This window comes from Scyliorhinus torazame, chromosome 2 (assembly GCF_047496885.1).
Source record: "Scyliorhinus torazame isolate Kashiwa2021f chromosome 2, sScyTor2.1, whole genome shotgun sequence".
In the NCBI taxonomy this organism is placed as follows: domain Eukaryota; kingdom Metazoa; phylum Chordata; class Chondrichthyes; order Carcharhiniformes; family Scyliorhinidae; genus Scyliorhinus; species Scyliorhinus torazame.
Window position 1 is genome coordinate 131,943,497 of NC_092708.1, and position 27,717 is coordinate 131,971,213.

The 27,717-nt window shown below is 48.8% G+C and overlaps 1 protein-coding gene across 3 annotated transcripts in view; it reads right to left on the reverse strand.

Moving 5' to 3' along the window:
- LOC140392016 (interferon-inducible double-stranded RNA-dependent protein kinase activator A homolog A-like) overlaps positions 1-16,855 on the reverse strand; it is a 62,346-nt gene extending 45,491 nt beyond the window's left edge. For 2 of the 3 annotated variants that reach the window (XR_011935227.1, XM_072477167.1), the window contains exons 1-2: positions 16,690-16,855; positions 14,670-14,839 (exon numbers count right to left, since the gene is read on the reverse strand). Coding sequence is in view for 2 of the 3 variants with exons in the window: in XM_072477167.1 (XP_072333268.1) it covers positions 14,670-14,839; positions 16,690-16,742 (223 nt within the window). In the remaining variant the exon portion in view is untranslated. Of the gene's footprint in view, positions 1-14,669; positions 14,840-16,565 lie in introns of all 3 variants that reach the window. The other variant, XM_072477182.1, reaches the window with a different exon arrangement.
- Between the last annotated feature and the right edge of the window lie 10,862 nt (positions 16,856-27,717).

A 27,717-nucleotide genomic window follows, 5' to 3' on the forward strand; every position in this document is an offset into this window, starting at 1 on the left:
CGTGCGCGGATCCCGTTACATCGCTGCTAACCCATTTCGGGCCGGAGACTATCGACCCATTTTTCCGACGTGACGCAAGTCGGATTTGCGCCGTTTCTTGCGCCGATCGGCGGACTTTCCGCCGATAACGGAGAATTTTGCTCCTGATTATAAGCAGCCTAGCACAGTAAACTGTTTTGAAAGAGTTTAAAAGTAATTCAGGTAATTTTGCAACCTTTTTAAAAAGTATTTTCAAGATATTTTTAGATTGAAATGTTCCTAAACTCAGGTACAATCAATTGTAAAGAAAATGGCAATGGCCATTCCTGTCTTGAGCTTCTGCTTTAGTTGTCAGCATCTAATATCTGTATTCTGCCAAAATTTACATGGTAACACTAGCTAAATGCAGGCGTGACCTACTGAGATGTTCGTCTGATAATGAAAACTTAAATGGACATAATATAAAGATGGGTCTAGATTTCAAGTGCTGGGGCTGTGTCTACATGTTCCATTGTGGGGTTGTCTTTCGGAAGAAAGATTGTTAATAACACTGTCTTGGAAGCAAATGGTCTTTGTAGTTCGGGTAGATGGCTACCTTCTGTTTTGTCATTGCCGGAGCACACCAGGTACTTCTTTCAGTAAATTCTTACCAGTCCATTCCATATTTTATAGTATGTGGTCAGTTTGTTTCCTCCCTCATTTGCTGTAGTGATTCTCAATCAAAATCTTTGAATGTGACACTGATGTATTTCACATACTGATTTGTGCAGAATCATACAGCATGTCCTTGGATTGCTTCAATGTTATTTGTATCTCTCACCACAGTGATCCCACTGACAATTTGAATACTCCAGAATTGGATGAAGAAATGTTTGATAAGCTATAACTCGATTTTTCTTTTTTGCAGTATCAAAAATTCCTCCTCAGACATCCAATGTAGATCGGATGTTTCCCCAGTATGGTCAGGGGACACAGTCTCAGAATAAGGGCCAAGCCATTTAAAAAATGAGGAATTTCTTCATCCAGAGGGTGGTGAATCTTTGGAATTCTCGGCCTCTGAGCTGTGGAAGCAGGTTTGTTGGGCTGAATGACCTGCCCCTATGATCCTAACCCTGTTATCTGTTGAATGGCTCTTGGTTCAATCAAATCTGCTGTCTCTATCCTATCCTGTACCAAGTCCTACTCACCCACTGCCCCTGAGCTTGCTGAGCTACATTTGTTCCTGGTCCCCTCAAATTTGAATCCTCTCATTTATATCTCTTCACGGCTTTGGTCTTTTAAAAAATATTTCCTCCATACGCTTGTGTTCCTCTGAGTTCACCCTTTTGCCTTAAAATGAGTAACCCTGCCTTCAGCCATGTAAGTCCAATGCCCTGAAATTAATTTCTTCGCTGACAACCGGTCTCCACTCCTCTTTCCCTAAAGGCTCTCCTTAAAGCCAAACTCTTTATCTAGGCTTTTGGTCATTCCTACCAACATCTTCCCCTTTGACTTAGGGTCAGCATTTATTGCCCATCAACTGAGTGGCTTACTAGGCCATTTGAGAGGGCAGTTAAGATTTCACATTGCTGTGGATCTGGAGTCACATATAGGCCAGACCAGGTAAGGACATTAGTAAACCAGGTGAGTTTTTACAACAGTCCTATGGATTTGAATCCGGGTCCCCAGAGCATTATCCTGGGTCACTGTATTACTCATCTAGTGACAATACCACTGTGCCACCACCTCCCTTTGCCATTTATCTTGGGGAAAGTCCAGGGACTGGTTGCTCTTTTTCTCCAAAATATTGATGTATGTAAAGAATAATTGGATCAAGCTTTGTTCCTAACATTTTCAGTGTGGCTGATGCTCAGGATGAAATTTTATTTAAATAAACACCCTCAAAAAATCTGAGGTGTAACAAGCATTAAACATGCACTAGATATACAATTTGTGTACGAGTGGTTGATTTCCTATGGCACTATCATATTAAGGTCCAGTGATAAATGTAAATGCAGCAGGTTTGAAGAGTACAGTACGCAACAAACGTCAAGTCAAAAGGCGTAGAAAAAGTGAATACAACATCACTTGGATAAGAGATGGAATGCACACAATAACGGATTCCCGATTGTAGTATAAATAATGCTTAACTGAATAATAAATTGAGAGAAAAAAAGTAGAAACAAGGCACTGTAGATAAGAGTACAGTTTTGTATGGTGTGTCGGTGCAAGTCTCGAGTTGAAAGTCAAATGCCAATTTCAGCACAGAAGATTGGCTAAAAATGAGAATTTGGTTGGAAATTGAATTAATTCCTTTGAGGATTACATGGATAAAAAGACATTTGAGTTAACCAAAGTTCAATAATTAGACATTGGCTCTGGTAATTTTCAGCATTAGTGAGAATATTAGGTAGGGTGTTGGTGGGAAATAAAGATAGAGAGTGGTGTTGAAATATTGCATGTGGAATAACAGGGCCTCCTAGAAGTGGGAAGGTTTTCATGTGGCCTAGGTATGCTGGTGCACTTCACAATCATTGAAGTGGATTTGCCGGCTTCATGAATAAAAAGGGTCCTAAATCTGAGTGAGGAAGAGCTATGGATCTGGGTGGTCCGGGAAGAGAGGGTGAAGAATAGGTTAGCTTTCAAACAAAAAGAAATAGGAGACGGGGTAGATCATTCAGCCCTTAAAAGTCTGTTCTACCATTCAGTATGGTCATGATTGGTCTTCTAGCTCGATTCCACCTTCCTGTACTTTCCCCATATTCCTTGAACTCCAAAAATCTATTGATCGGTCTTGAATATACTAAAGAATTGAGCATCTCAGTGATCTCTCAGGAATAGATAATTCTAAAGATTCACATTGAAGTGAAGAAATTTCTCATCTTGGTGCTAAATACCCAACCCCTTAGTCGAAGATTGTGATCCCATGTTCTAGACACCCCAACTAGGGGAAACACCCTCCCAACATCAATCCTGTCAAGCCCAATTATACACCCTTCATTCTTCTAAATTCTAAGAAATATAGGTCTAGTTTACTTATCTTTCCTCCAAGGTCAACCCCCTCATCCCAAAGTCAGCCACTGAACCTTTGTTGCATTCTCAGAGCAAGAACACCCTTCCTGAGGTAAGGAGACTAAATCCACTCATCAGTATCTGGCTATGGCTTTACCGATGCCCTGTATAATTGCAGTCAAGACTTCTTCTGGGGTGAAGACATTTTTTTTATTCTGTTGTAATAAGAGCTAGCACATCATTTGCTTTCCTAACTGCTTGTTGTACCTGTTAACTATTTGTGTACAAGAAGTCCCAGTCCCTCCGAATACCAACATTTCCTAGTCTCTCTCCAATAGGCTGCATTTATTCGCACCTCGAGTTGGTCCAGATTTCTGATGGGTAGTCCATTTGAAAGGGAGACACCAAATAGCTTGTCTGGAATATGTAATTCAAACTTGCCTGTGTAATTCAAGGTAATTTGACTAATTCAATTTGTAATTTGATGCAGTCATTGTCACACGCAGACTTCCGAACTCCGTGTCAACACTCCTGAATTTGCAGCACTCGCACTCTGTTCAGATAGGTAAGGGAAGAATTTTAAAATCTAGGTATTAGTAAACTAAAGAGCCAATGTAGGTCAATAGCCACATGTGTGAAGGCTGAACAAGACTTGGTGCAAGTTAGGATAAAGAACAGCAGAGTTTTTGAAGAGCTCAAGTTCATTAAGGGTGGAAGATGAAAGGCTAGCCAGGAAAACATTGGAAAACAAGAAGAAATACGAGTAGACTACACAGCCCACTAAGTCTGCTCCACAAGTCAATACAATCACGGCTGGTATTGAGCTTCAATTCCACTTCTCTGCCCATTCCCCATATTCCTCTGATTCAGAGAGCCAAAAATCTGTCTACCCCAGCCTTAAAATATTCAATAATAGATCATCAACAACCCTCTGTGGGAGAGAAATCCAAAGATTTGCAACCTTCCGAATGAAGTAATTTATCCTCATCTTGGTCCTATATGCGCAGCTCCTTATCCCAAGACTGTCCACATGTTTGATTCCCCAACCAGTGGAAACTCTCTCAGCATCTACCCTATCAAGCCCCTACAGAATCTTGTACTTTTCATTCTTCTAAGTGCCAGAGAAAAAAGGCCCAATTTGCTCAGCAGCTAAACCTGGCAAATTACATCAAATGTCATACCCACAGAACATGCTTTCATTTTTAAAAATGCATTCATTTATTCTTGGGATGCAGGGAAGGCAGGCATTTTTACCCATCTCTAGTTGACCGAGGGTGGTTGTGTGGTACATTCTTAATCTGCTGCAGTTTGTGTGGTGAAGGTACTCCAACAGCGATGCCAGGTTGGGAATTTCAGGTTTTAACCATGCAACAATGAAAGAATAGCAATAAGTTAAAATCAGAATAGTGTTTGTCTTGTGGGGAATTTGGAGAGCATGGTTACGATGTACTGTCTGCTCTTCTCTTTTTCTAGGCAGTCGAGCTTGCAGGGTGGAAGATGCCTTGGAGTGTTTCTACAGTGCATTTATTAATACACACAACAGCCATAGCATGGAGTTGGTGGAGGGAGGAAATGTTTTAAGGTGATGGCTTGGATTCCAATCCAGCAGGGTGTTGTGTGTTGTCATAGAATTTACAGAGCAGAAGGAGGCCATTCGGCCCATCGAGTCTATACCATCCCCTGAAAGAGAATCCAATTCCCATAACCCAGCTACCCCACCCAACTTTTGGACACTATGGGACAATTTAGCGTGACCAATCTACCTAACCCGCACATCTTTGGACTGTGGGAGGAAACCGGAGCACCCGGAAAAAACCCACGCAGACATGGGGAGAATGTGCAGACTCCGCATAGACAGTGACCCAACCCGGGAATCGAACTTGGGTCCCTAGCGCTGTGAAGCAACAGTGCTAACCACTGTGCTACCGTACCACCCTTGGCAGGCATTGAGCTTCAACTTTTGTTTGCACTGCACTCATCCATGCAAGTGGAGAGTACTCCATCGCACTTGACTTGCACCCTTTAGCTAGTGAAAATGTTTGGAAGAGTCAGGAATTGAGTCACTCATCACATAATTCCCCAACCTCTGACCTGCTATTTTAGCCTTTGTACATGTGTGGCTGGTCCAATTAAGTTTCTGATCAATGGTGGCCCTCAGGATGTTGATGGTGGGGGACTTCATGATAACGCAATAGGGAGGTGGCTAGTGTCTTTTGTTAAAGATGGTCATTGTTGACACTTGTATGGCACTAATGTTACTTGCTAGTTATCAGCCCAAGCCTGGATGCTGTCCTGGCCTTAATGCATGCATGCATTCTTGGGCAGCTTCATTATCTGAGGAATTGAGAATGAAGTTGAACAATGTGCAATCATCAATAAACATTCCCACTTCTGACCTTGTGCAGGAAATGTCATTGAAGCAGTTGATGACAGCTAGTCCTGGATCACTGCTCTAAGATAGTGTTTATCAAACTTTTTCCCCAGGACCCACTTTTGCCAACCGGCTGATATTTAGGACTCACGCCAGCCGATCTTAGTGATACACGTCATGTTCACTTACCTTTAATGCGAAAGGGTGCCCGCTTGGTCCTCACTATCTCACCCCAATCAGATTCACCAGAGGAAAGGGCAATGCACATCTAAGGTGCAGAATTCAGCCAGTTCCTTTGTGCCGTCTTCATCGTTGTGAGAATGGAAAATCCAACCTTGCACATGTAGGTTGTTGCGAAGGGCAATAGCAAGAAAATGCTCGTTTTACTCAGCACTGGATACTCCAGAGATGCTACTCCAGAATGCTGACAGCCTCATGGGATTTTTGGCATGTTTTTAATGTGCTGTCACAGGTCAGGTACAGCAGCTTAGTCTTTTATTTGGAGTCAGCTGTAAGTTAATAACTAACTGACTGACATCCGGTTGCGGCTATGCGGAGCTAAGTCGCACATTCGGCGGCACCTGCAAAAACTGACTTTTGGGCTCTTTTCAGGGCACCCAAGGGCACTTTTTCGACGTTCCCGGTGTGGGAAGGAGTTAATAATAGCTCCCCGTCAGTATATGGCTTTAACTAGGAGCGGGGCGACAAAAAAGGTGGTGGTGGACCCGAAGAAGGGAGGGAGGGAAGGACAAAATGGCGGCGGGCGGAGACCAGGCAGCGTGGAGGCAGTGGGCGGAGGAGCAACAGGAGGGTATCCAGCGCTGCCTCAGAGAGATTAAAACGGACCTGCTAGAGCCGATGAATGCTTCTATTGATAAGCTGTTGGAGACACAGATGGCCCAGAGGGTGGTGATCCGAGAGGCTTGACAAAAGATCTCTGACAATGAGGACGAGATCTTAGGCCTGGCGGTAAAGGTGGAGGCGCACAAGGCGCTCCACAAGAAATGGCAGGAGCGGTTCGAGGAGATGGAGAATCGGTCGAGGCGGAAGAATCTGCGGATTCTGGGCCTCCCGGAGGGGCCGGACGTGAGGGCCTATGTGGTCACTATGTTGAACTCGCTGATGGGAGCGGGGTCCTTCCAGGGGCCCCTGGAGCTGGAAGGGGCCCATAGAGTGTTGGCGAGGAGGCCCAAGGCTAACGAGCCTCCACGGGCGGCGCTGGTGCGGTTCCATCGGTTCGTCGATCGGGAGTGTGTGCTCAAGTGGGCCAAGAAGGAGAGGAGCAGCAGGTGGGAGAACGCGGATGTTCAGATATACCAGGGCTGGAGTGCGGAGGTGGCGAAGAGGGCCGGGTACAATCGAGTGAAGGCGGTGCTGCACAGGAAGGGGGTGAAGTTTGGCATGTTGCAGCCGGCACGACTGTGGGTTACCTACAAGGACCGGCACCATTATTTTGAGTCTCCGGAGGAGGCGTGGGCGTTTGTTCAGGCCGAGAAGCTGGTCACAGACTGAGGGTTGGGATGGGCGATTGGGGACTGCGGTGGATATGTTATGCCTACTTTTTTGTTCGGGGGGGGGGGGGGGGGGGGGGCTTTTGCATTGTTTTGGGTTTCTTTTTCTCTGTTTTTCTCTTTCGGGTTGGGGAGGGTGGATGGGGCGGGTTGGGCACTGTTTTGGTTGGTGGCGGGGCCTGGTAGGTGGAGAGCACGAGGATAGTTTCCCACGCTTAGAATGGAGAGGGTAGGGGGTGAGCCTGTGGATGGGGAGCGGGAGAGGAGGGTGTGCCACACAATGGGAGGAGTCGAAGGGGAGGCGGGAGTGGCCGGGGTCAGCAGGAGTCAGCTGACTTGCTGAAGTGCAATGTGGGGAGTAAGCCAGCTAGGATGGGTCCTAGCCCGGGGGGGGGGGGGGGGTCGAGTTGCTGCTGCTAAGGTCAAGGAGGAGCTGGAGTGAGTGGGGGGGGGGGGGGGGGGTCGAGACGGGGGTGTGCCGCTGTGGGGAACGGGTCTGGTGTGGGGTGCGGGCGCGTGGCTGGCCGAGGAGGGGTCATGGCTAGTCGGCGGGGGAGGGGGGCTGACCGCCCCCTGATCCGGCTGATAACCTGGAATGTAAGGGGACTGAATGGGCCGGTTAAGTTGGCCCGCGTGTTCGTGCACCTGAAGGGGCTCAAGGCGGATGTGGTTATGCTCCAGGAGACACACCTGAAGGTGCCAGACCAGGTAAGACTGAGGAAAGGGTGGGTAGGTCAGGTGTTTCACTCGGGGCTAGATGCCAAAAATCGAGGGGTGGCGATCTTGGTGGGAAAGAAGGTGTCGTTCGAGGTGTCGAGCATTGTGGCAGATAATGGCGGTAGGTGCATAATGGTAAGTGGTAAGTTGCAGGGAGAGAGGGTGGTGCTGGTCAATGTGTATGCTCCGAACTGGGACGATGCGGGTTTTATGCGGCGTATGTTGGGTCGGATCCCAGACTTGGAAGTGGGGGACCTGATAATGGGGGGAGACTTTAACACGGTGTTGGATCCGGCACTGGATTGCTCCAGGTCTAGGATGGGTAGGAAGCCGGCGGCGGCTAGAGCGTCGAGGGGATTTATGGACCAAATGGGAGGGGTGGACCCTTGGAGATTTGCAAGGCCGGGGGCTAGGGAATTTTCATTCTTCTCACATGTCCATAAGGCTTATTCTCGAATCGACTTTTTCATTTTGAGTAGGGCGCTGATAGCAAGAGTAGAGGATACCGAGTATTCGGCAATAGCCATTTCGGACCACGCCCCACATTGGGTGGACTTGGATGGGGGAGGAGAGGGACCAGCGCCCGCTGTGGCGCTTGGAGATGGGGCTGTTGGCGGACGAGGAGGTGAGCGAGCGGGTCCGAGGAAGTATAGAGAGGTACTTGGAGACCAACGACAACAGGGAGGTCCGAGTGGGGATGGTATGGGAGGCACTGAAGGAGGTGGTGAGGGGAGAGCTGATCTCCATTAGGGCCCACAAGGAGCAGAGGGAGCGGGGGGAGAGGGAGAGGCTGGTGGGGGGGATGGTGAGGGTAGACAGGAGGTGTGCGGAAGAGCCTGAGGAAGGATTGTTGAGGAAGAGGCGCAGCCTCCAGGCCAAATTTGACCTGGTGACCACCAGGAAGGCGGAGGTGCAGTGGAGGAAGGCCCAGGGGGCGGTCTACGAGTATGGGGAAAAGGCAAGCCGGATGCTGGCGCATCAGCTTCGGAAGCGGGACGCAGCTAGGGAGATTGGGGGAGTTAAGGACAGGGGAAGGAGCGTGGTGCAGAGTGGGGTTGGCATCAATGGGGTCTTCAGGGACTTCTACGAGGAATTGTACCGATCTGAGCCCCCACGGGAGGAGGGAGGGATGGGCCGTTTCCTGGACCAATTGAGGTTTCCAAAGGTGGAAGAGGGACTGGTGGCGGGACTGGGGGCCCCGATTGGGCTGGTGGAGCTGATCAAAGGGATAAGAAGCATGCAGGTGGGGAAGGCACCGGGGCCGGACGGTTTCCCGGTTGAGTTCTATAAAAAATATATGGACCTGTTGGGCCCGCTGTTAGTTAGGACCTTTAATGAGGCAACGATGTCCCGGGCACTGATCTCCTTGATCCTGAGGCGGGACAAGGATCCCCTGCAATGTGGGTCTTACAGACCGATTTCCTTGCTAAATGTAGATGCCAAGGTGCTGGCGAAGGTCTTAGCCACGAGGATTGAGGATTGTGTGTCGCAGATCATCCATGAAGACCAGACGGGGTTTGTGAAGGGGAGACAGTTGAACGCGATTGTGCGGAGGCTTTTGAACGTTATCATGATGCCGGCGAGGGAGGGGGAGGCGGAGATAGTGGTGGCGATGAAACGCTGAGAAAGCCTTCGATAGGGTAGAGTGGGGGTACCTGTGGCAGGTGCTGAAGAGGTTCGGGTTTGGGGAGGGGTTTGTCAGGTGGGTTAGGCTGTTGTACGAGGTCCCGATGGCGAGTGTGGCCACAAATAGGAGGTCCGAGTACTTTCGGTTGCACCGAGGGACGGGACAGGGGTGTCCCCTGTCCCCCCTGCTCTTCGCACTGGCGATTGAACCCCTGACTATGGCACTGAGAGAGGCGAGGAACTGGAGGGGGTTGGTGCGGGGTGGGGAGGAGCATACGGTGTCGCTTTATGCGGACGACCTGCTGCTGTATGTGGCGGACCCGGTGGGAGGAATGCCTGAGGTAACGAGGATCCTTAGGGAATTCGGGGACTTTTCGGGGTACAAGCTCAATATGGGGAAGAGCGAGCTGTTCATAGTTCAGCTAGGGGACCAGGAGAGGGGGATTGGCGAACTCCCACTAAAAAGGGCGGAGAGGAGCTTCAGATATTTGGGGTCCAGGTGGCCAGGAGCGGGGGGCCCTGCATAGGCTTAACTTTACAAGGCTGGTGGAGCAAATGGAGGAGTTCAAGAGGTGGGACGCGTTGCCGCTGTCCTTGGCAGGTAGGGTGCAGTCAATCAAAATGACGGTGCTCCCAAGGTTTTTGTTCCTGTTCCAGTGCCTCCCCGTGTTTATCCCGAAGGCTTTTTTCAGGCGGGTTAACAGGAGTATAATGGGGTTTGTGTGGGCGCGAGGGACTCAGAGGGTGAGAAGGGTGTTTCTGGAGCGGAGTAGAGATGGGGGGGGGGGGGGGCGCTGCCCAATCTCTGTGGGTACTACTGGGCCGCCAATGCGACGATGGTGCGCAAGTGGGTGACGGAGGGGGAGGGGGCTGCATGGAAGAGGCTGGAGACGGCGTCCTGTGTGGGCACAAGACTGGGGGCGCTGGCAACGGCGCCGCTGCCGCTCCTCCAAGGAGGTATACCACAAGCCCGGTGGTGGTGGCGGCCCTCAAAATTTGGGGGCAGTGGAGGCGGCACAGGGGGGAAGTTGGGGCCTCGGTGTGGACCCCAATACGGGGGAACCACCGGTTCACCTCAGGAAGAACAGGTGGAGGGTTTTCAGTGTGGCACAGGGCAGGCATACGAAAGTTGGGGGACCTGTTTGTGGACGGGAAGTTCGCGAGCCTGGGCGAGCTGGAGGAGAAGTACGGGCTCCCCCTGGGGAACACCTTCAGGTACTTACAGGTAAGGGTGTTTGCCAGACGGCACGTGGTGGAATTCCCGCGGCTACTGCCACACACAGTACAGGACAGGGTGCTCTCGGGGGTTGGGTGGGAGTGTGGAAGATCTCGGAAACGTACCAGGCGATGCAGGAGGAGGAGGAGGCCTCGGTGGTGGAGTTGAAAGGTAAGTGGGAGGAGGAGTTGGGAGAGGAGATCGAAGAGGGGACGTGGGCAGATGCCCTAGGGAGGGTGAACTCTTCCTCTTCGTGCACGAGGCTCAGCCTCATACAGTTTAAGGTGCTGCAAAGGGCACACATGACCGGGACAAGGATGAGCCGGTTCTTTGGGGGTGAGGACAGGTGTGTTAGGTGCTCAGGGAGCCCAGCAAATCACACCCATATGTTCTGGGCATGCCCAGCGCTGGAGGAATTTTGGAAGGGCGTAGCGAGGACGGTGTCGAGGGTGGTAGGATCCAGGGTCAGAGCAGGCTGGGGGCTCGCAATATTTGGGGTGGCAGAGGAGCCGGGAGTGCAGGAGGCGAAAGAGGCCGGAATTCTGGCCTTTGCGTCCCTGGTAGCCCGGCGAAGGATTCTCCTTCAGTGGAAAGATGCAAGGCCCCCAAGCATGGAATCCTGGATCAGCGATATGGCAGGGTTCATTAAATTGGAGAGGGTGAAATTCGCCTTGAGAGGGTCGTTACAAGGGTTCTTTAGGTGGTGGCAACCGTTCTTAGACTTTCTGGCAGAACGATAGACATTGGTCAATGGCAGCAGCAGCTGCGGTGTGGGGGGGGGGTTACTTTATTTTTTTTTGTTTATGTTATTTACACTGGAGGGTCTGAGGGGGTGTATACACCTGTTGTGTTAAGTCGGGGTGTTAATGTTAATTTATTATTTATGTACGGGGGGGGGTTTGGAGGGGTTCCTTTTTTAGATTGTGTTTTGTACTTAACCCTGTTGGGTTCTTTTTTCTTTCTCATTTTGTTATTGATATTTTATGAAAACCTTTAATAAAAATTATTTTTTAAAAAATAATAACTGACTTAGGGGTCTCAACCTTAAAAAGGAATTATTCACCCACCACTTCTCTTTCAAAATCTGAAACTTCTCTCATTTGCCAGTACTTCCCTGCATAGAACACATGGGCTTGCATCCTTATTTGGATGGGCACAATTGACAAAACATACCTCAAGAAATTATCTTTATATTGCTTTATTTCTAAGTAGCTTTTTCTTTGTAGGCTGTTAACCACAGGCCCTGGAGCTCTGTATGGAGCTAACCTGCCATGGATTCTCCTAAGCAGCTTTCTCCAACAGATTCATATGTAAGATCCTGGCCAGTAGGTACACTGCCGATTTGTGTCTCTGGCCGTCTCTTCCTTGTGACTAAACGATCCATCCTCACAGTCCTCTTGCCTTGCTGGCTAGCAGTTAGAAAATGGAAGAAGCTCTCCTCCTGTGATTTGGCGCCAAAGCCATGTACTTACAAAGTGCTTGATGTCAAGTGTGCGTGCAGGGCATATGACCTGCTCACTGCTGTCGCTACAGTCAGAGGACAGCGCATTGATTAATTTTGTTCTCATTTTAAAGCCTGTAGCAGCCACTGCTCTCAATTTAAATGCTGGTAGCCTCTGTTGGACGCTGCTCCCATGATTGGGAACACCACGACCAATCGTTCCTCGACCCTCCCAATACCCACCCACGACCCATCTACAGGTCAAAGCCCGCACTTTGAAAAACCCAAAGGGACTCCTGCAGCAATTCCTGGGACTGAGGTGATCGGTTTCCAACAACAATCTTCCTTTGTGTTCGGAATAACTCCAACAAGAGAAAGTTTTCTCCAGATTTTCATTGACTTCAGTCTTACTAAGGCTCCTTCATGTGAGCAGTTTTGGCCCCCGTATCTAAGGAACGATGTGCTGACCTTGAAAGAGTCCAGAGGAGGTTCACAAGAATGATCCCTGGAATGAAGAGCTTGTCGTATGAGGAACGATTGAGGACTCTGGGTCTGTACCCGTTGGAATTTAGAAGGATGGGGGGGGGGATCTTATTGAAACTTACAGGATACTGCATGGCCTGGAAAGAGTGGATGTAGAGAGAATGTTTCCACTTGGCGGAAAAACTAGAAGCAGAGGCCACAAGCAGAGGACACAATCCTAGACTAAAGGGACGATCCTTTAAAACAGAGATGAAGAGGAATTTCTTCAGCCAGAGGACAGTGAATCTGTGGAACTCTTTGCCGCAGAAGGCTGTGGAGGCCAAATCACTGAGTGTCTTTAAAATAGAGTGTCATGAGAATGTCGCTTTAAGAAATGTTTGGCTGCTCATGTTACTGCAGTGATGTCAGAGAGTGGGTGGAGCGGAGCTCTGGTTCTGCTTTTTAGTCTCTGTCCGTAAGGTACTGCGTGTGACCGTCTCCACCCCCAAAAACTTCTGAGCCTCTGAAAGAGCCATTGTCCACAACACACTCCCCACGTAAACTAGAATACCACACCTGAAAAGCAACCACAATACGCTCACCCCTCACTGTCTTTAAGTTCACTAAGCCAATCCAATAGATAAGACTTTTATCCCCCTCCAGCCCCCAATTGTTATGGGTCAGAGTTTAGAGAATCCCAAAGTGTATCATGGAGTTCACCTGACCCACAATTTTTAATAGATTATGGTATGCGGAGCACACGGCCCACTCTACAAGTGTGGTACTTCAGAAATGGAAAAGTTCTTTTTTAAAGCAAAACAATGTTTATTCTATGAACTCAAGTTAACCTTTTTAAAACAAAGTGAACATCTTAGCAACCAGTAAATCAAATACACCCCCCAAAGAATACAACCTGTATGCTGTTACAAAGAATAAGTAACCTGTATGCTGTCCTTTTAACACCCAGAAGACTTAACAAACCTTTAAACATAAGCACATCAGAGTTTACAGTCACTACTGAAAACATTTATAATTCTTCTGAATTCACCAAATGATCAAGAGATAGTCCTTCATGGCAGAGAGATGAACAGTACAGCTGCTTTTTCTGACTTCAGCTGCAACACACTGCAAAACGAAACTAAAAAGCAGAACCAGAGCTCAGCTCCACCCACTCTCTGCCATCACTGCAGTAACATGAGCAGCCAAACATTTCTTAAAGCGACATTCTCATGACAAGAGATAGATAGGTTTTTGATCAATAAGGAGATCAGTGGTTATGGGGAGAAGGCAGGAGAATGGGGATGAGAAAAATATCAGCCATGATTGATTGGCAGAGCAGACTCGATGGGCCGAGTGGCCTAATTCTGCTCCTATGTCTTATGGTCTTATGTCTACTTAGTCAAAAAGCTACCTTAATGTTAAGGGCAGTCACTCTCACCTCTGAAATTCAGCTCTGTTTGGATGAAGGCTGAAATAGGGCTGGAGCCAAACAGTCCTAGTAGAACACAGACTGAGCATTAAAGAAGTTATAGATTAGCCAGTGACATTTAGAAGTCACCAGCAGTGCTATCACTTTGTTTGAGCGCGAGTTTGCTGAATTGGATTTATTGGGTTTTTTCTGGGCAGAGTGTACACAAGCAATTTTCCACTTTTTTCAGGTAGGTGAAAATACTGAAAAGCCTCGTCTGAGCTGCAGCTAGTTCTGGATCACAGGGCTTCAGAACCACAACTTGGAGGTTGGCAGGGTCTCATAACCTTTCCTGCATCCAGTGTGTTTAACTGTTTCTTGATAGCACATGGAGTGAATTGAATTAGCTGAAGACCGTCACCTAAAACACTGGGGACCTCTGGGAGGAGGGTACAATGGATCGGCCACTTGGCACTTCAGTCTTGTCTTTCGCATTCACAGGTTGGGTTTTGCCTTTGAGGATAGCCATGGAGACAACTCCTCCCATTAGCTGTTTTGATTGGCAGAACATGGGAGTACTGCAGATTATTAATCGGATACCTTGGTTGTGGGATTGCTTAGTTCTATCTGTAGCAAGATGCATCCACTGTTTAGTTACACGTCACTAGTCTGGATGAAATGCATCAAATGCTGCCAGGACACACAGATCCCTTCTGTACCAGAGTTCTGCCATCTCTTACCATTTAAATAGTATGTAATGCTTTTCTATTCTTCTGCCAAAATTGCTCAATTTTAATTGAATTTTACTGTAAAATTTGAAATATCTTTGCAACATAACGCTGTTGTGCCTTTCAGGTGTTTACATTTGATAGGTGTGGAACATTATAGCTTTAAAATACTGATGGAAAGAGTGTTACGGGTGGGAAATACACTAACATTTTACAGACCTGTGCAGCTCACTTCTCCCACTGTTGCTCTGAAGATGAAGCTCGGCAGATGGGCTTGTCCCTCAGACTTCACAAGCTCATACTGGGGGGTTTTACCATTTTTTGTGCAATATTCCTGCAGTTGGCTGATGGGGGTCTTCCCAGGATTTGCAGCAATCACATGATTCAAACTAAGAGGTTGAAATAAACAACATTTAACGATGGAAGAAATAAAAATATTCCAAGAATGTTAGCTATTTAAGTCATATTGTGAATTTAAAATCAGCTACGCCCACCTTCGCAAACCTGTAAAATATTTACATTTACCCCTTAGTTCATTGGGTTTTGTACTAAACCAGAACTGACTATTCTAAATAACCCATTCAGTTTCCAGTAATTCATCCTTTTGAAACACATATATCCTAAAACTACTATGAGAAAGAAGAAATGAAGACCATCCCTTCCAAATAACAAAGTATCACTAAATTGCAACCGAGGCAGCCAGCAGCCTAGAATCCAAAATTAACATAAAAATAGAAATGGGAAGAATAGCCAATTCAGTTTACATTCAATATTTAACTTGAAAACTTATAATTTTGTAGCTGTGGCCAGCAGTAGCTGAATTACCACTATGTTGACAATACTATGTTTCTATGTAGCCTCATGGGACTCTATAGTACGCATTTAGGATGCCCACTGGAAAGTCTGATCACTCCTCACACATTTAAATCGCAATGTATACCGAAGCTTCAAATTTCACTTGTCTTGCTTGTTGTGATTTGTATCAAAGCTTAGACATCTAGGGGGCATGAGAACGCAATCTGCAGATAATCCAAAAATTGGCCATGCGCTGGATAATGAGGAAGATAGCTGTGGTAGCAGAAGCATTTCAACAAACTGGTCAATGGTGGAAAAGTGACATATTAAATTCAGTGCTGGTTTCAGTGGAGTAGGACTGTAGGACCGCACGGAAAAGGTGATTTGTGTCCCTAGTTTAGACTCAAACCCGCAGAGCATTTGGGAAGGGCAAACAAGACCAGGGAGATTGAATTGTATATAACACTAACTGGGTCACAGTTAGAGTACTGCATACAGACCGAGTAACCACATTAAAGGAAGGATGATCACACTCGGCAGGATTGAAGAGATTTAGGAAACTGTTGTTAGGACTGAAAATTTAGCTCAGAGGAAAGATTGGGTTATTTACTTTGAAACAGAGGAGGCTGAAGGGATAATTAATTGAAATCAAGGACTGAGATAATGTGACTTGGAAGGACCTATTTCTTTTAGTGTAGAGGACAACAACCAGAGTTCATATATTTAAAATAATTGGTGGGTGATGAGGGAGTTGAGGAGAAAGGTTTTCAACCAGAGGATGGAGATCTGTAACACACCCCTGAGATAAGAGGCAGAAACCCCCATAATATTTTAAAATAATTGGATATGAACTTGGAAGTTTTGAACCCAAAGGGCTCCGCACCAAGAGCTGCAAAATGGGATATGGCAGGATAATTATTTTTGGTCAGTTGAGACCATGTGCTGAAGGGTCTCCATCTGCACCACAAATATTTTTGATTCAATGCCACATGAGATCGTGGCATCCCAAGTGAGGGAGAAGAGGGCAGGGGTTAGGAAGGTCCACAACCCTCCTGGATTGTGCTGGAGACCCAGGCAAACGAAGGTTAAAGCCCTACACAACTCAAGACCAAAATCATAGGCCACATTAAAAAACTGTTTGAGCCTCAATTTTGATGACAGATTCCTTCGTTAGTTATTAAAATATTGGAGATGAGAAAGGGAGGGCTTGGGGATAGGAGTTTAGGAAGTAGCTGAAACGAAAGCGTCCTCCTCCATCAACAGCAGACAGTAGCCGTAGTGAGTGAGGGGCTCTGATTCTGGATTTTAAGTGTCCTGTACCTGAGCATGTAGGAGGTACAGAGACATTGCAGTTATTCACAGGTGAGTAAAGCCGCCATACTCTGCTCCGTCCGCCTTGTTAGCTAATGCGCTGAGGCCGTGGATCCCAGCTGCCGGCACTCACCTGGTGCATCCAGAGCTCCTTTTGGACGCGGCTGTAAACCTTTCCTCAGACATGCTGGTCCAGGTGGGAGTAGGATTGTAGCCGCGCGGAAAAGGTGCTCTGTGGCCCGAGTTTGCACTGAAACCCTTGAAGCGCCGCTTCTGGTCTACTCACGTCCGGTGAAGAAATGGGGGGGGGGGGGGGGAGGGGACGGCAGTGGACGCTGGGGATTGTAGTCCTCACCGTCTGTCACGTGATTCCCGGCGCTCGGGAATGCTGGGAGTTTCCCAGTGAGACGTAACCGAGCGTCAGGCGGAAGAGAACGTCGTCATCCAGTGGCATCACAGACCATTACGTCACAATGCCCATTCCAGGTCGACAATCTGTGGCTCAGGGGCCGGGTCTTCTGAGATCTGGGCAATTGGTCAGGTGGCGCTGCATTGCTTGCAGGAACTTCTATTGGTCACATCAATGGAGGAATTCACCAAAAAGTAGTTTTCAGATGACTGAAATGCACTTACTTTTATGTGCACTTTGTATGTAGAATTAGATCACAGATCACCCATGATCACACTTGGCATGTGAGAGTGCCTTTAACAAATGGGTGTTTATCAGATAGCTGTAGTGGGTGTACCTTTAAGAAATGGGTGTTTATCAGATAGCTGTAGTGGGTGTACCTTTAAGAAATAGGTGTTTATCGGATGGATGCAGTGATGTCAGATTGTGGGTGGAGCTGGGCTGTCTTTCTGTCTTTCACTTTGAGCTGAAAAGCTGCTTTGTGGCTCTGTTTAGTTTTGTTTTAGATTTGGAGAAGCGGCAGTCACAATAAGATGTGTATGAATCTCTGCAAGCTAAATAATGTTCATTTGGTGATTTCAAAGCAGCAACTGCTTTCAATAGAGAATTTAAACCTGCTGTCCTTCGGTAAAAAGGGTTTTTGTCTTACGGATGTTTTATTGAGTACTGTATGCTTTGGGGGGTGTATTTGAATTGATGGTTGCTAAGATGTTCACTGTATGTTTATAAAATGTTAACTGGGTTCATAGAATAAACATTGTTTTTGTTTTAAAATACTCTTAGTTCTCTGTTGCATCACACCTGTAAAGTGGGCCCTTGTGTTCCCCATAACCAAACTCTATTTAAAGTTGTGGGTCAGGTGAACTGCATGATACACTTTGGGGTTCTCTAAACCCCGGACCATAACACACTGAATGGTGGAACAAGCTTGAGGAGCAAAAAATTTGAAGATCTGTATTGTGGTAGTGGAGGAAGGTGGAGTTGAAGGACTATCAGTTTTGATCTAATTGAGAGCAAGCTCCAATGACCAAATAACTTAAATCTTGCCTCTATTTCTTATGTTATTTTCAACAACCTAAGAAATGTTTGCTTTCGTCTAACATTTCTGCATGTCAGCCCCTTGTATATAAGAACTGCAGAAGCTGGCGTGGGGGCATGGCATGTCCAAAAATATGTTGGGGCTTTTAATGTCACTCACTGATCTGTGAGAGTGGGAGTATGCGAACCCATTATATTTACAGTTTCAGTTTGCTGGGCTTTGCCCTATCTTTTTATTTTCCTCACATCTGGCTGCCCTGTTACCTCCTGACGCAGGCATTAAACTGGAACAAAATCTTGTTTACAATACCAATTGCCCTAAGAAATAATAGTGCATTCAACTGAATGAATGTGTTTGCTAAAGAAATTAACATATTTAGTTTTTGTTTTTTGTCTCAGACTTTGTGATGCTAAAGGACTTTGAATTTGAGACTCAATGCCTTTTTTGTACAATGCATGTATTATTGCATGGTTTTGTAATTATAGATATTGTAATCACGAGGAGTCTCAAAAGAATTAGACACAGATTACTTTATTCCAAAGTAAAGCAAAGGGGCAGGGAGTACAACCAGTCTCAGCCGGGACCATCTGCAGATGCTGGTTCCCTTCTGGGCTGGCTTTTAGCTGGGGAAATTAACGAGCCCTGCTGTTGAGCCTCCACCCCTCAGCAGGGGAACATGTATTCCATGAGCCCCAAAGGGAGATCAATCGGGTCGTCCCCATGGGGCTCGTGGGGGCTACAAAGGTCCCCCCCCCCAAGGTCCGTAAGTGTCTGTGTAATAGAGGGTGGAGGAGGCCCCCTTCTTCACTTCACCTACGGTTGTGCCTCTGGCAGTTGCAGGGCTAGGTTAGGAGGGGTGTAGCGTGTTGGGGAGCATTGCTTCCACGCTGATTGTCTGGGGGCACCGTTGGTAACCACACCTTGGCGTGACTGTCGTCAGAAACCATGGACGCTTGTGTCTCCATGTCGGACCCTGAGTCTTCCACCTCATGCATCTCAGTGTCTGGGCCTCTAGCGGGTGTTGCCTCTTGGCCTTGTGTGACAGGCAGGACGGATAAACTAGTATGGCAGGGGGGTAGGCATGGGAGCAATAGGTCAGAAGGTGAGAGCATTGAGGGAGAACGAGGGAATAGGGACAGTGGGGCTCTGAGGCAGAGCAGATGGGGAGAAGTTGCTGAACACAGCGGGTCTGGTGGCCTGAAGTGCATATGTTTTAATGCAAGAAGTATTACGGGTAAGGCAGATGAACTTAGAGCTTGGATTAGTACTTGGAACTATGATGTTGTTGCCATTACAGAGACCTGGTTGAGGGAAGGGCAGGATTGGCAGCTAAACGTTCCAGGATTTAGATGTTTCAGGTGAGATAGAGGGGGATGTAAAAGGGGAGGCGGAGTTGCGCTACAGGTTCGGGAGAATATCACAGCTGTACTGCGGGAGGACACCTCAGAGGGCAGTGAGGCTATATGGGTAGAGATCAGGAATAAGAAGGGTGCAGTCACAATGTTGGGGGTTTACTACAGGCCTCCCAACAGCCAGCGGGAGATAGAGGAGCAGATAGGTAGACAGATTTTGGAAAAGAGTAAAAACAACAGGGTTGTGGTGATGGGAGACTTCAACTTCCCCAATATTGACTGGGACTCACTTAGTGCCAGGGGCTTAGACGGGGCGGAGTTTGTAAGGAGCATCCAGGAGGGCTTCTTAAAACAATATGTAGACAGTCCAACTAGGGAAGGGGCGGTACTGGACCTGGTATTGGGGAATGAGCCCGGCCAGGTGGTAGATGTTTCAGTAGGGGAGCATTTCGGTAACAGTGACCACAATTCAGTAAGTTTTAAAGTACTGGTGGACAAGGATAAGAGTGGTCCTAGGATGAATGTGCTAAATTGGGGGAAGGCTAATTATAACAATATTAGGCGGGAACTGAAGAACATAGATTGGGGGCGGATGTTTGAGGGCAAATCAACATCTGACATGTGGGAGGCTTTCAAGTGTCAGTTGAAAGGAATTCAGGACCGGCATGTTCCTGTGAGGAAGAAGGATAAATACGGCAATTTTCGGGAACCTTGGATAACAAGAGATATTGTAGGCCTTGTCAAAAAGAAAAAGGAGGCATTTGTCAGGGCTAAAAGGCTGGGAATAGACGAAGCCTGCGTGGAATATAAGGAAAGTAGGAAGGAACTTAAGCAAGGAGTTACGAGGGCTAGAAGGGGTCACGAAAAGTCATTGGCAAATAGGGCTAAGGAAAACCCCAAGGCTTTTTACACGTACATAAAAAGCAAGAGGGTAGCCAGGGAAAGGGTTGGCCCACTGAAGGATAGGCAAGGGAATCTATGTGTGGAGCCAGAGGAAATGGGCGAGGTACTAAATCAATACTTTGCATCAGTATTCACCAAAGAGAAGAAATTGGCAGATGTTGAGTCTGGAGAAGGGTGTGTAGATAGCCTGGGTCACATTGAGATCCAAAAAGACGAGGTGTTGGGTGTCTTAAAAAATATTAAGGTAGATAAGTCCCCAGGGCCTGATGGGATCTACCCCAGAATACTGAAGGAGGCTGGAGAGGAAATTGCTAAGGCCTTGACAGAAATCTTTGGATCCTCACTGTCTTCAGGGGATGTCCCGGAGGACTGGAGAATAGCCAAAGTTGTTCCTCTGTTTAAGAAGGGTAGCAAGGATAATCCAGGGAACTACAGGCCGGTGAGCCTTACTTAATTGGTAGGGAAATTACTGGAGAGAATTCTTCGAGACAGGATCTACTCCCATTTGGAAGCAAATGGACGTATTAGTGAGAGGCAGCATGGTTTTGTGAAGGTGAGGTCGTGTCTCACTAACTTGATAGAGTTTTTCAAGGAGGTCACTAAGATAATTGATGCAGGTAGGGCAGTGGATGTTGTCTATATGGACTTCAGTAAGGCCTTTGACAAGGTCCCTCATGGTAGACTAGTACAAAAGGTGAAGTCACACGGGATCAGGGGTGAGCTGGCAAGGTGGATACAGAACTGGCTAGGTCATAGGAGGCAGAGAGTAGCAATGGAAGGATGGTTTTCTAATTGGAGGGCTGTGACCAGTGGTGTTCCACAGGGATCCGTGCTGGGACCTTTGCTCTTTGTAGTATATATAAATGATTTGGAGGAAAATGTAACTGGTCTGATTAGTAAGTTTGCAGACGACACAAAGGTTGGTGGAATTGCGGATAGCGATGAGGACTGTCAGAGGATACAGCAGGATTTAGATTGTTTGGAAACTTGGGCGGAGAGATGGCAGATGGCGTTTAATCCGGACAAATGTGAGGTAATGCATTTTGGAAGGTCTAATGCAGGTCGGGAATATACAGTGAATGGTAGAACCCTCAAGAGTATTGAAAGTCAAAGAGATCTAGGAGTACAGGTCCACAGGTCATAGAAAGGGGCAACACAGGTGGAGAAGGTAGTCAAGAAGGCATACGGCATGCTTGCCTTCATTGGCCAGGGCATTGAGTATAAGAATTGGCAAGTCATGTTGCAGCTGTATAGAACCTTAGTTAGGCCACACTTGGAGTATAGTGTTCAATTCTGGTCGCCACACTACCAGAAGGATGTGGAGGCTATAGAGAGGGTGCAGAAGAGATTTACCAGAATGTTGCCTGGTATGGAGGGCATTAGCTATGATTTTGGTACCCGTGAGGGGCTAGCACCGGCGCTGCGTGAAACGCTTGCAGAAAACGGCCGGAGAATGGCTGCGTCCTGGGCCGCGCATGCACACGGCTGATGACCTGCAGTGGCCATGGCGCAGGATGTGTGCGTAACCTAACTCGAAACTGTGCCGCCTGGCTACCTCCCACCAGTCTCCTGAGCCCTAGCAGACCCCCCCCCCCCCGGCCAGTGGCACAGATCCCGGCTGAGTGTGGTGGCGCTGGACACAATCCGCAGCCGGCACACCGGGTTCCCAACCACTGGGACTACACGTGTCCCAGGCCGTTGGGAACTTGGCCCATCGGGGGCAAAGCATCGAGGGTGGGCCAGCTGATGACTTGCCAACGCCGTTGAAACAGTATGTGTCAGACTTCCGGTTGCGGCAAGGATGAGCTAGCCGCACGTTTCGGCGGCTCCAGCTCCAACGGACCTTCGGGCTCTTTTAAGAGCCCCAACGGGGACTTTACCGGCCGATAAACCCGGTGGGAGGTGCGTGGGAAGGGATTCCCCCTCCCCCGAACGACGGAGGAAAAACCGGCGGCGGCGGCGGCTGCAGCCCGAAGAATCTGCAACCAGAAGGTCAGAGGGAGTGGAACAAAATGGCGGCAGAGGGATCGCAGGTGACATGGGGGCCCGAGCAGGATGAGGTTGTGAGACGGTGCGTGGACCTGCTGAAGAAGGAGGTAATGACCCCGATGTTACAGGCAATTGAGGGGCTTAAAGAGACTTTAAAGACCCAGGAGACTGAGCTTCGCGTGATGGAGCAGAAGGTATCAGGTATTGAGGACGAGGTCCTGGGCCTGGCGGTTAAGACTCAGACGCACGAGGCACTTCATAAAAAGCGTGCTGACAGGATTGAGGCCCTTGAAAATGGAGCGCGAAGGAAGAACCTTAGGATACTAGGTCTCCCTGAGGGCGTGGAAGGAGTGGACTGTGGAGCGTACGCAAGTAAGATGCTGAGCTCACTGATGGGTGCTGAGGCCCCTGCGGGCCCCATGGAGGTGGAATGGGCAAATCGGATCCCGGCGAGAAGACCAAAATCGGGAGAACCACCGAGGGCGATAATCGTGCGATTTTACCGCCTTAAGGACAGAGAAGAGGTTCTGAGATGGGCTAAAAAGGTGCGGAGTAGCAGATGGGAGAATGCTGTGGTAAGGATATACCAGGACTGGAGTGCGGAGGTGGCGAGAAGGAGGGCGAGCTTTAACCGAGCCAAAGAGGTTTTGCACAAAAGGAAGGTGAAGTTTGGGATGCTGCAGCCGGCAAGACTATGGGTCACGTATCAGGAGAGACACTATTATTTTGAGACGGCGGAGGAAGCATGGTCCTTCATCAATGAAGAGAAACTGGACCGGAACTGAGGGACTGATGCTGCAGGGAATTGTTATTGTTATTGTTTTTGTTAATGTTATGGTGAAAGTGAATCGAGAAGTAAACAGGGAAGGGGGGGGACACTGGGGAAATGTGGGCGCCGGTGAGGGGGGAAAGGTGGGACATAGTCGAAGAATAGGGAAGGGGAGGGGGAGGGGAAACGGAGCTGCGCCATAAGAGGCGGGTTAGGTAAAGGGATGTTCCCGCGCCAGAAAGAATAAGGCGGGAAGACAGGCGCAAGGCGGATGGGAGTTCCCTCACACCGGGGGGGCCGAGGAGTGAGCAGGAGTAGCCGGGGTCAGTTGAAGTCAGCTGACTTACGGAAGTGATATGGGGGGAGCAATCAAGCTAGATAAGGATCTAGCGGGGGGGGGGGCGGAAGGGGACAACTGGGTTGCTGCTGCGGAAATCCAAAAGGAAATGGCTAAAGAGTGGGTGGTCGGGGGCGGAGTGCGACGCTGGGGGAGCGAGCGGGAGCGCGGAGGCGGGATATGGGACTGGGCTAGAGAAGGTAATGGCTAGTCGACACGGGAGGGGGGCAGGTAGCCCCCCAGTGAGGCTGATCACGTGGAACGTGAGAGGCCTGAATGGACTGATAAAAAGGGCCCGAGCGCTCGCGCATTTGAAAGGACTAAGGGCAGACGTGGCTATGCTCCAAGAGACGCACCTAAAGGTGGCGGACCAAGTTAGGCTAAGGAAAGGATGGGTGGGACAGGTGTTCCACTCAGGACTGGACGCAAAGAACAGAGGGGTGGCCATTTTGGTGGGGAAACGGGTAGCATTTGAAGCAAAGAACATCGTAGCAGACAGTGGAGGTAGATATGTAATGGTGAGTGGTAGGCTGGAGGGAATGGAGGTCGTGTTGGTTAATATGTATGCCCCAAATTGGGACAATGCGGGGTCATGAGACGGATGCTGGGGCGTATTCCGGACCTGGAGGCAGGAAATTTGATTTTAGGAGGGGACTTCAACACGGTGCTGGACCCGGGGCTAGATAGATCCAGCTCAAGGACCGGAAGAAGGCCGGCAGCGGCCAAGGTACTTAAGGGGTTTATGGACCAAATGGGGGGAGTGGATCCATGGCGATTTCTTAGACCCAGGGCTAGGGAGTATTCCTTCTTCTCCCATGTCCATAAAGTGTACTCCCGGATAGATTTTTTTGTTTTAGGAAGGTCGTTGATCTCTAGGGTGGAAGAAGCTGAATACTCAGCCATAGCGGTTTCGGACCATGCCCCACATTGGGTGGACCTGGAAGTAGGAGAGGACAGGGAGCAGAGAACACTCTGGCGATTAGATGTGGGACTGATCTTTACGCAAAGAGTAGTGAGGCCGTGGAATGCCCTACCTGCTACAGTAGTGAACTCGCCAACATTGAGGGCATTTAAAAGTTTATTGGATAAACATATGGATGATAATGGCATAGTGTAGGTTAGATGGCTTTTGTTTCGGTGCAACATCGTGGGCCGAAGGGCCTGTACTGCGCTGTATTGTTCTATGTTCTATGTTCTATGATGGCGGATGAGGGAGTGTGTGCAAGAGTGAGGGGGTGTATTGAGAGATACCTGGAGGTCAATGACGACGGCGAGGTCCCTGTGGGAGTGGTATGGGAAGCACTAAAAGCGGTGGTCAGAGGAGAGCTGATTTCTATTGGGGCCTACAAAAGGAAAACAGAGGCCAAGGAAAGGGATAGACTACTGGGGGAGATTTTAAGGGTGGACAGAGAATTTGCAGAGACCCCGGAGGAGGAGCTGTACAGGGAAAGGAGACGACTCCAGACCGAGTTTGACCTTCTGACCACCAGAAAGGCGGAGGTACTGTGGAGAAAGGCACAGGGGAGGAGGTATGAATATGGGGAAAAGGCTAGTCGCCTGTTGGCGCACCAACTGCGAAAGAGGGCAGCAGCGAGGGAGATAGGAGGAATTAGGGATGAAAGGGGAGACACTGAGCGAAGGGCAGGAAAGATAAACGAGGTGTTTAAGACCTTTTATGAGGAACTGTATAGGTCTCAGCCCCCAGAGGGAGAGGAGAAGATGCGGCAGTTCCTGGACCAATTGAGGTTCCCGAAAGTGGAGGAGCAGGAGGTGGAAGGCCTGGGGGCACCGATTGAGGTGGATGAGGTTATTAAGGGACTGGGAAGCATGCAAGCAGGGAAGGCCCCGGGGCCGGACGGGTTCCCGGTGGAATACTACAGAAAATATGTGGACTTGTTGGCCCCGTTGTTGGCGAGGACGTTCAATGAGGCCAGGGAAGGGGGGACTCTACCCCCGACGATGTTGGAGGCGACGTTATCGCTAATTTTGAAGAGGGACAAAGATCCGTTGCAGTGCGGGTCCTATAGACCCATTTCACTATTGAACGTGGACGCCAAATTGCTGGCAAAGGTGCTGGCATCGAGGATCGAGGACTGTGTCCCGGGGGTGGTGCACGAAGACTAGACTGGGTTCGTAAAAGGGAGACAACTGAATGTTAACGTGCGACAACTATTAGGGGTGATAATGATGCCCTCAGTGGAGGGGGAGGCAGAGATAGTGGCGGCAATGGACGCAGAGAAGGCATTTGATAGGGTGGAGTGGGAGTATTTATGGGAAGTATTAAGGAGGTTTGGGTTTGGGAACGGGTTTATTCGCTGGGTTAGGCTACTTTATGGGGCACCAACGGCAAGCGTAGTTACAGGTCGACATAGATCGGAGTATTTCCGATTATATAGGGGAACAAGACAGGGATGCCCGCTGTCTCCATTGTTGTTTGCATTGGCAATCGAACCTCTGGCCATGGCGTTGAGAGACTCCAGGAAATGGAGAGGGGTGACTAGAGGAGGAGAAGAACACCGAGTCTCGTTATACGCGGATGACCTATTGCTATACGTGTCGGACCCAGCGGGGAGGATGATAGAGGTTATGCGAATTCTGAGGAGGTTCGAGGAATTTTCGGGGTATAGGTTCAACATGGGGAAGAGTGAATTATTTGTGATACATCCAGGGGACCAGAGTAGAGAGATAGAGGGCTTACCGCTGAGGAAAGTGGAAAGAAACTTCCGATACCTGGGGATTCAGATCGCTAGGAGCTGGGGAACCTTGCACAGACTTAATCTGACACGGCTGGTAGAACAAATGGAGGAGGACTTTAAGAGGTGGGACATGCAGCCTTTATCGCTGGCGGGCAGGGTGCAAGCAATTAAGATGATGGTCCTCCCGAGGTTCTTATTTGTATTCCAATGTCTCCCTATTTTAATCACCAGGACCTTTTTTAATAAAATAGACAGGAGCATTACGAGCTTTGTGTGGGCAGGGAAAGTTCCGAGAGTAAGGAGAGGGTTCCTTCAGCGCAGTAGGGACAGAGGAGGACTGGCACTACCGAACTTGGGAGATTATTATTGGGCCGCCAATGTGGCAATGATACGTAGATGGATGATGGAGGGTGAGGGAGCGGCGTGGAAAAGGCTGGAGAGAAGGTCCTGTAAAGGGACGAGTCTAGAGGCGCTGGTGACGGCACCGCTACCGCTCTCACCTAAAAAGTACACCACGAACCCGGTGGTGGCGGCAACACTGAACATATGGGGACAGTGGAGGCGACAGAGAGGGGTGCGGGGAGCCCTGGTGGGATCCCCTATCAGGAACAACCATAGGTTCGCCCCAGGAAGAATGGATGGAGGATTTCAGAGTTGGTACCAGTTGGGAATTAGGAAGGTGGGAGATTTATTCATAGATGGGACTTTTGCGAGTTTGGGAGCATTGGAGGAAAAGTATAAGTTACCCCGGGGAAATTTCTTGAGATATATGCAGGTGAGGGCGTTTACTAGACAACAGGTGAGGGAATTTCCGCAGCTCCCGACACAGGGGATACAGGACAGGGTGCTTTCAGGGGTGTGGGTCGGAGAGGGCAAGGTGTCAGAGATTTACAGAGAGATGAGGGAAGAGGGGGAGGAGTCGGTGGGCGAACTAAAAGGAAAGTGGGAAGAAGAATTAGGGGAGGAGATAGAGGAGGGTATGTGGGCTGATGCTCTAAGCAGGGTAAACTCCTCTTCCTCATGTGCCAGGCTTAGCCTGATTCAATTTAAGGTGCTACAGAGAGCACACATAACGGGGGCAAGATTGAGCAGGTTTTTTGGAGTGGAGAACAGATGTGGGAGGTGTGGCGGGAGCCCGGCAAACCACGCACATATGTTTTGGGCGTGCCCGGCACTGGAAGGATATTGGAAGGGAGTGACGGGAGTGATCTCGCAGGTGGTGAATGCCCGGGTCAAACCTAGCTGGGGGTTAGCTATATTTGGAGTTGCGGAAGAGCCGGGAGTGCAGGAGGCGAAAGAGGCCGATGTCGTGGCCTTTGCGTCCCTCGTAGCCCGGCGCAGGATCCTACTCATGTGGAAGAAGGCGAAACCCCCCGGACTGGAGGCCTGGGTAAACGATATGGCGGGGTTTATTAAACTGGAGCAGATAAAGTTTGCCCTGAGAGGATCGGCTCAAGGGTTCACCAGGCGGTGGCAGCCATTTCTCGACTACCTAGGGGAACGTTAGAGGGAAGACAGATGACCAGCAGCAACCCAGGGGGGAGGGGGGGGGAGGGGGGAGGAGGCTTAGTTGAATATAGGCCAATCGAGAATGTGGTTTTGTTATTTGTGTATTATTATTATTATTATTATTGTTAAAAAGTTAAACATTTCTGTTTTGTTATTGT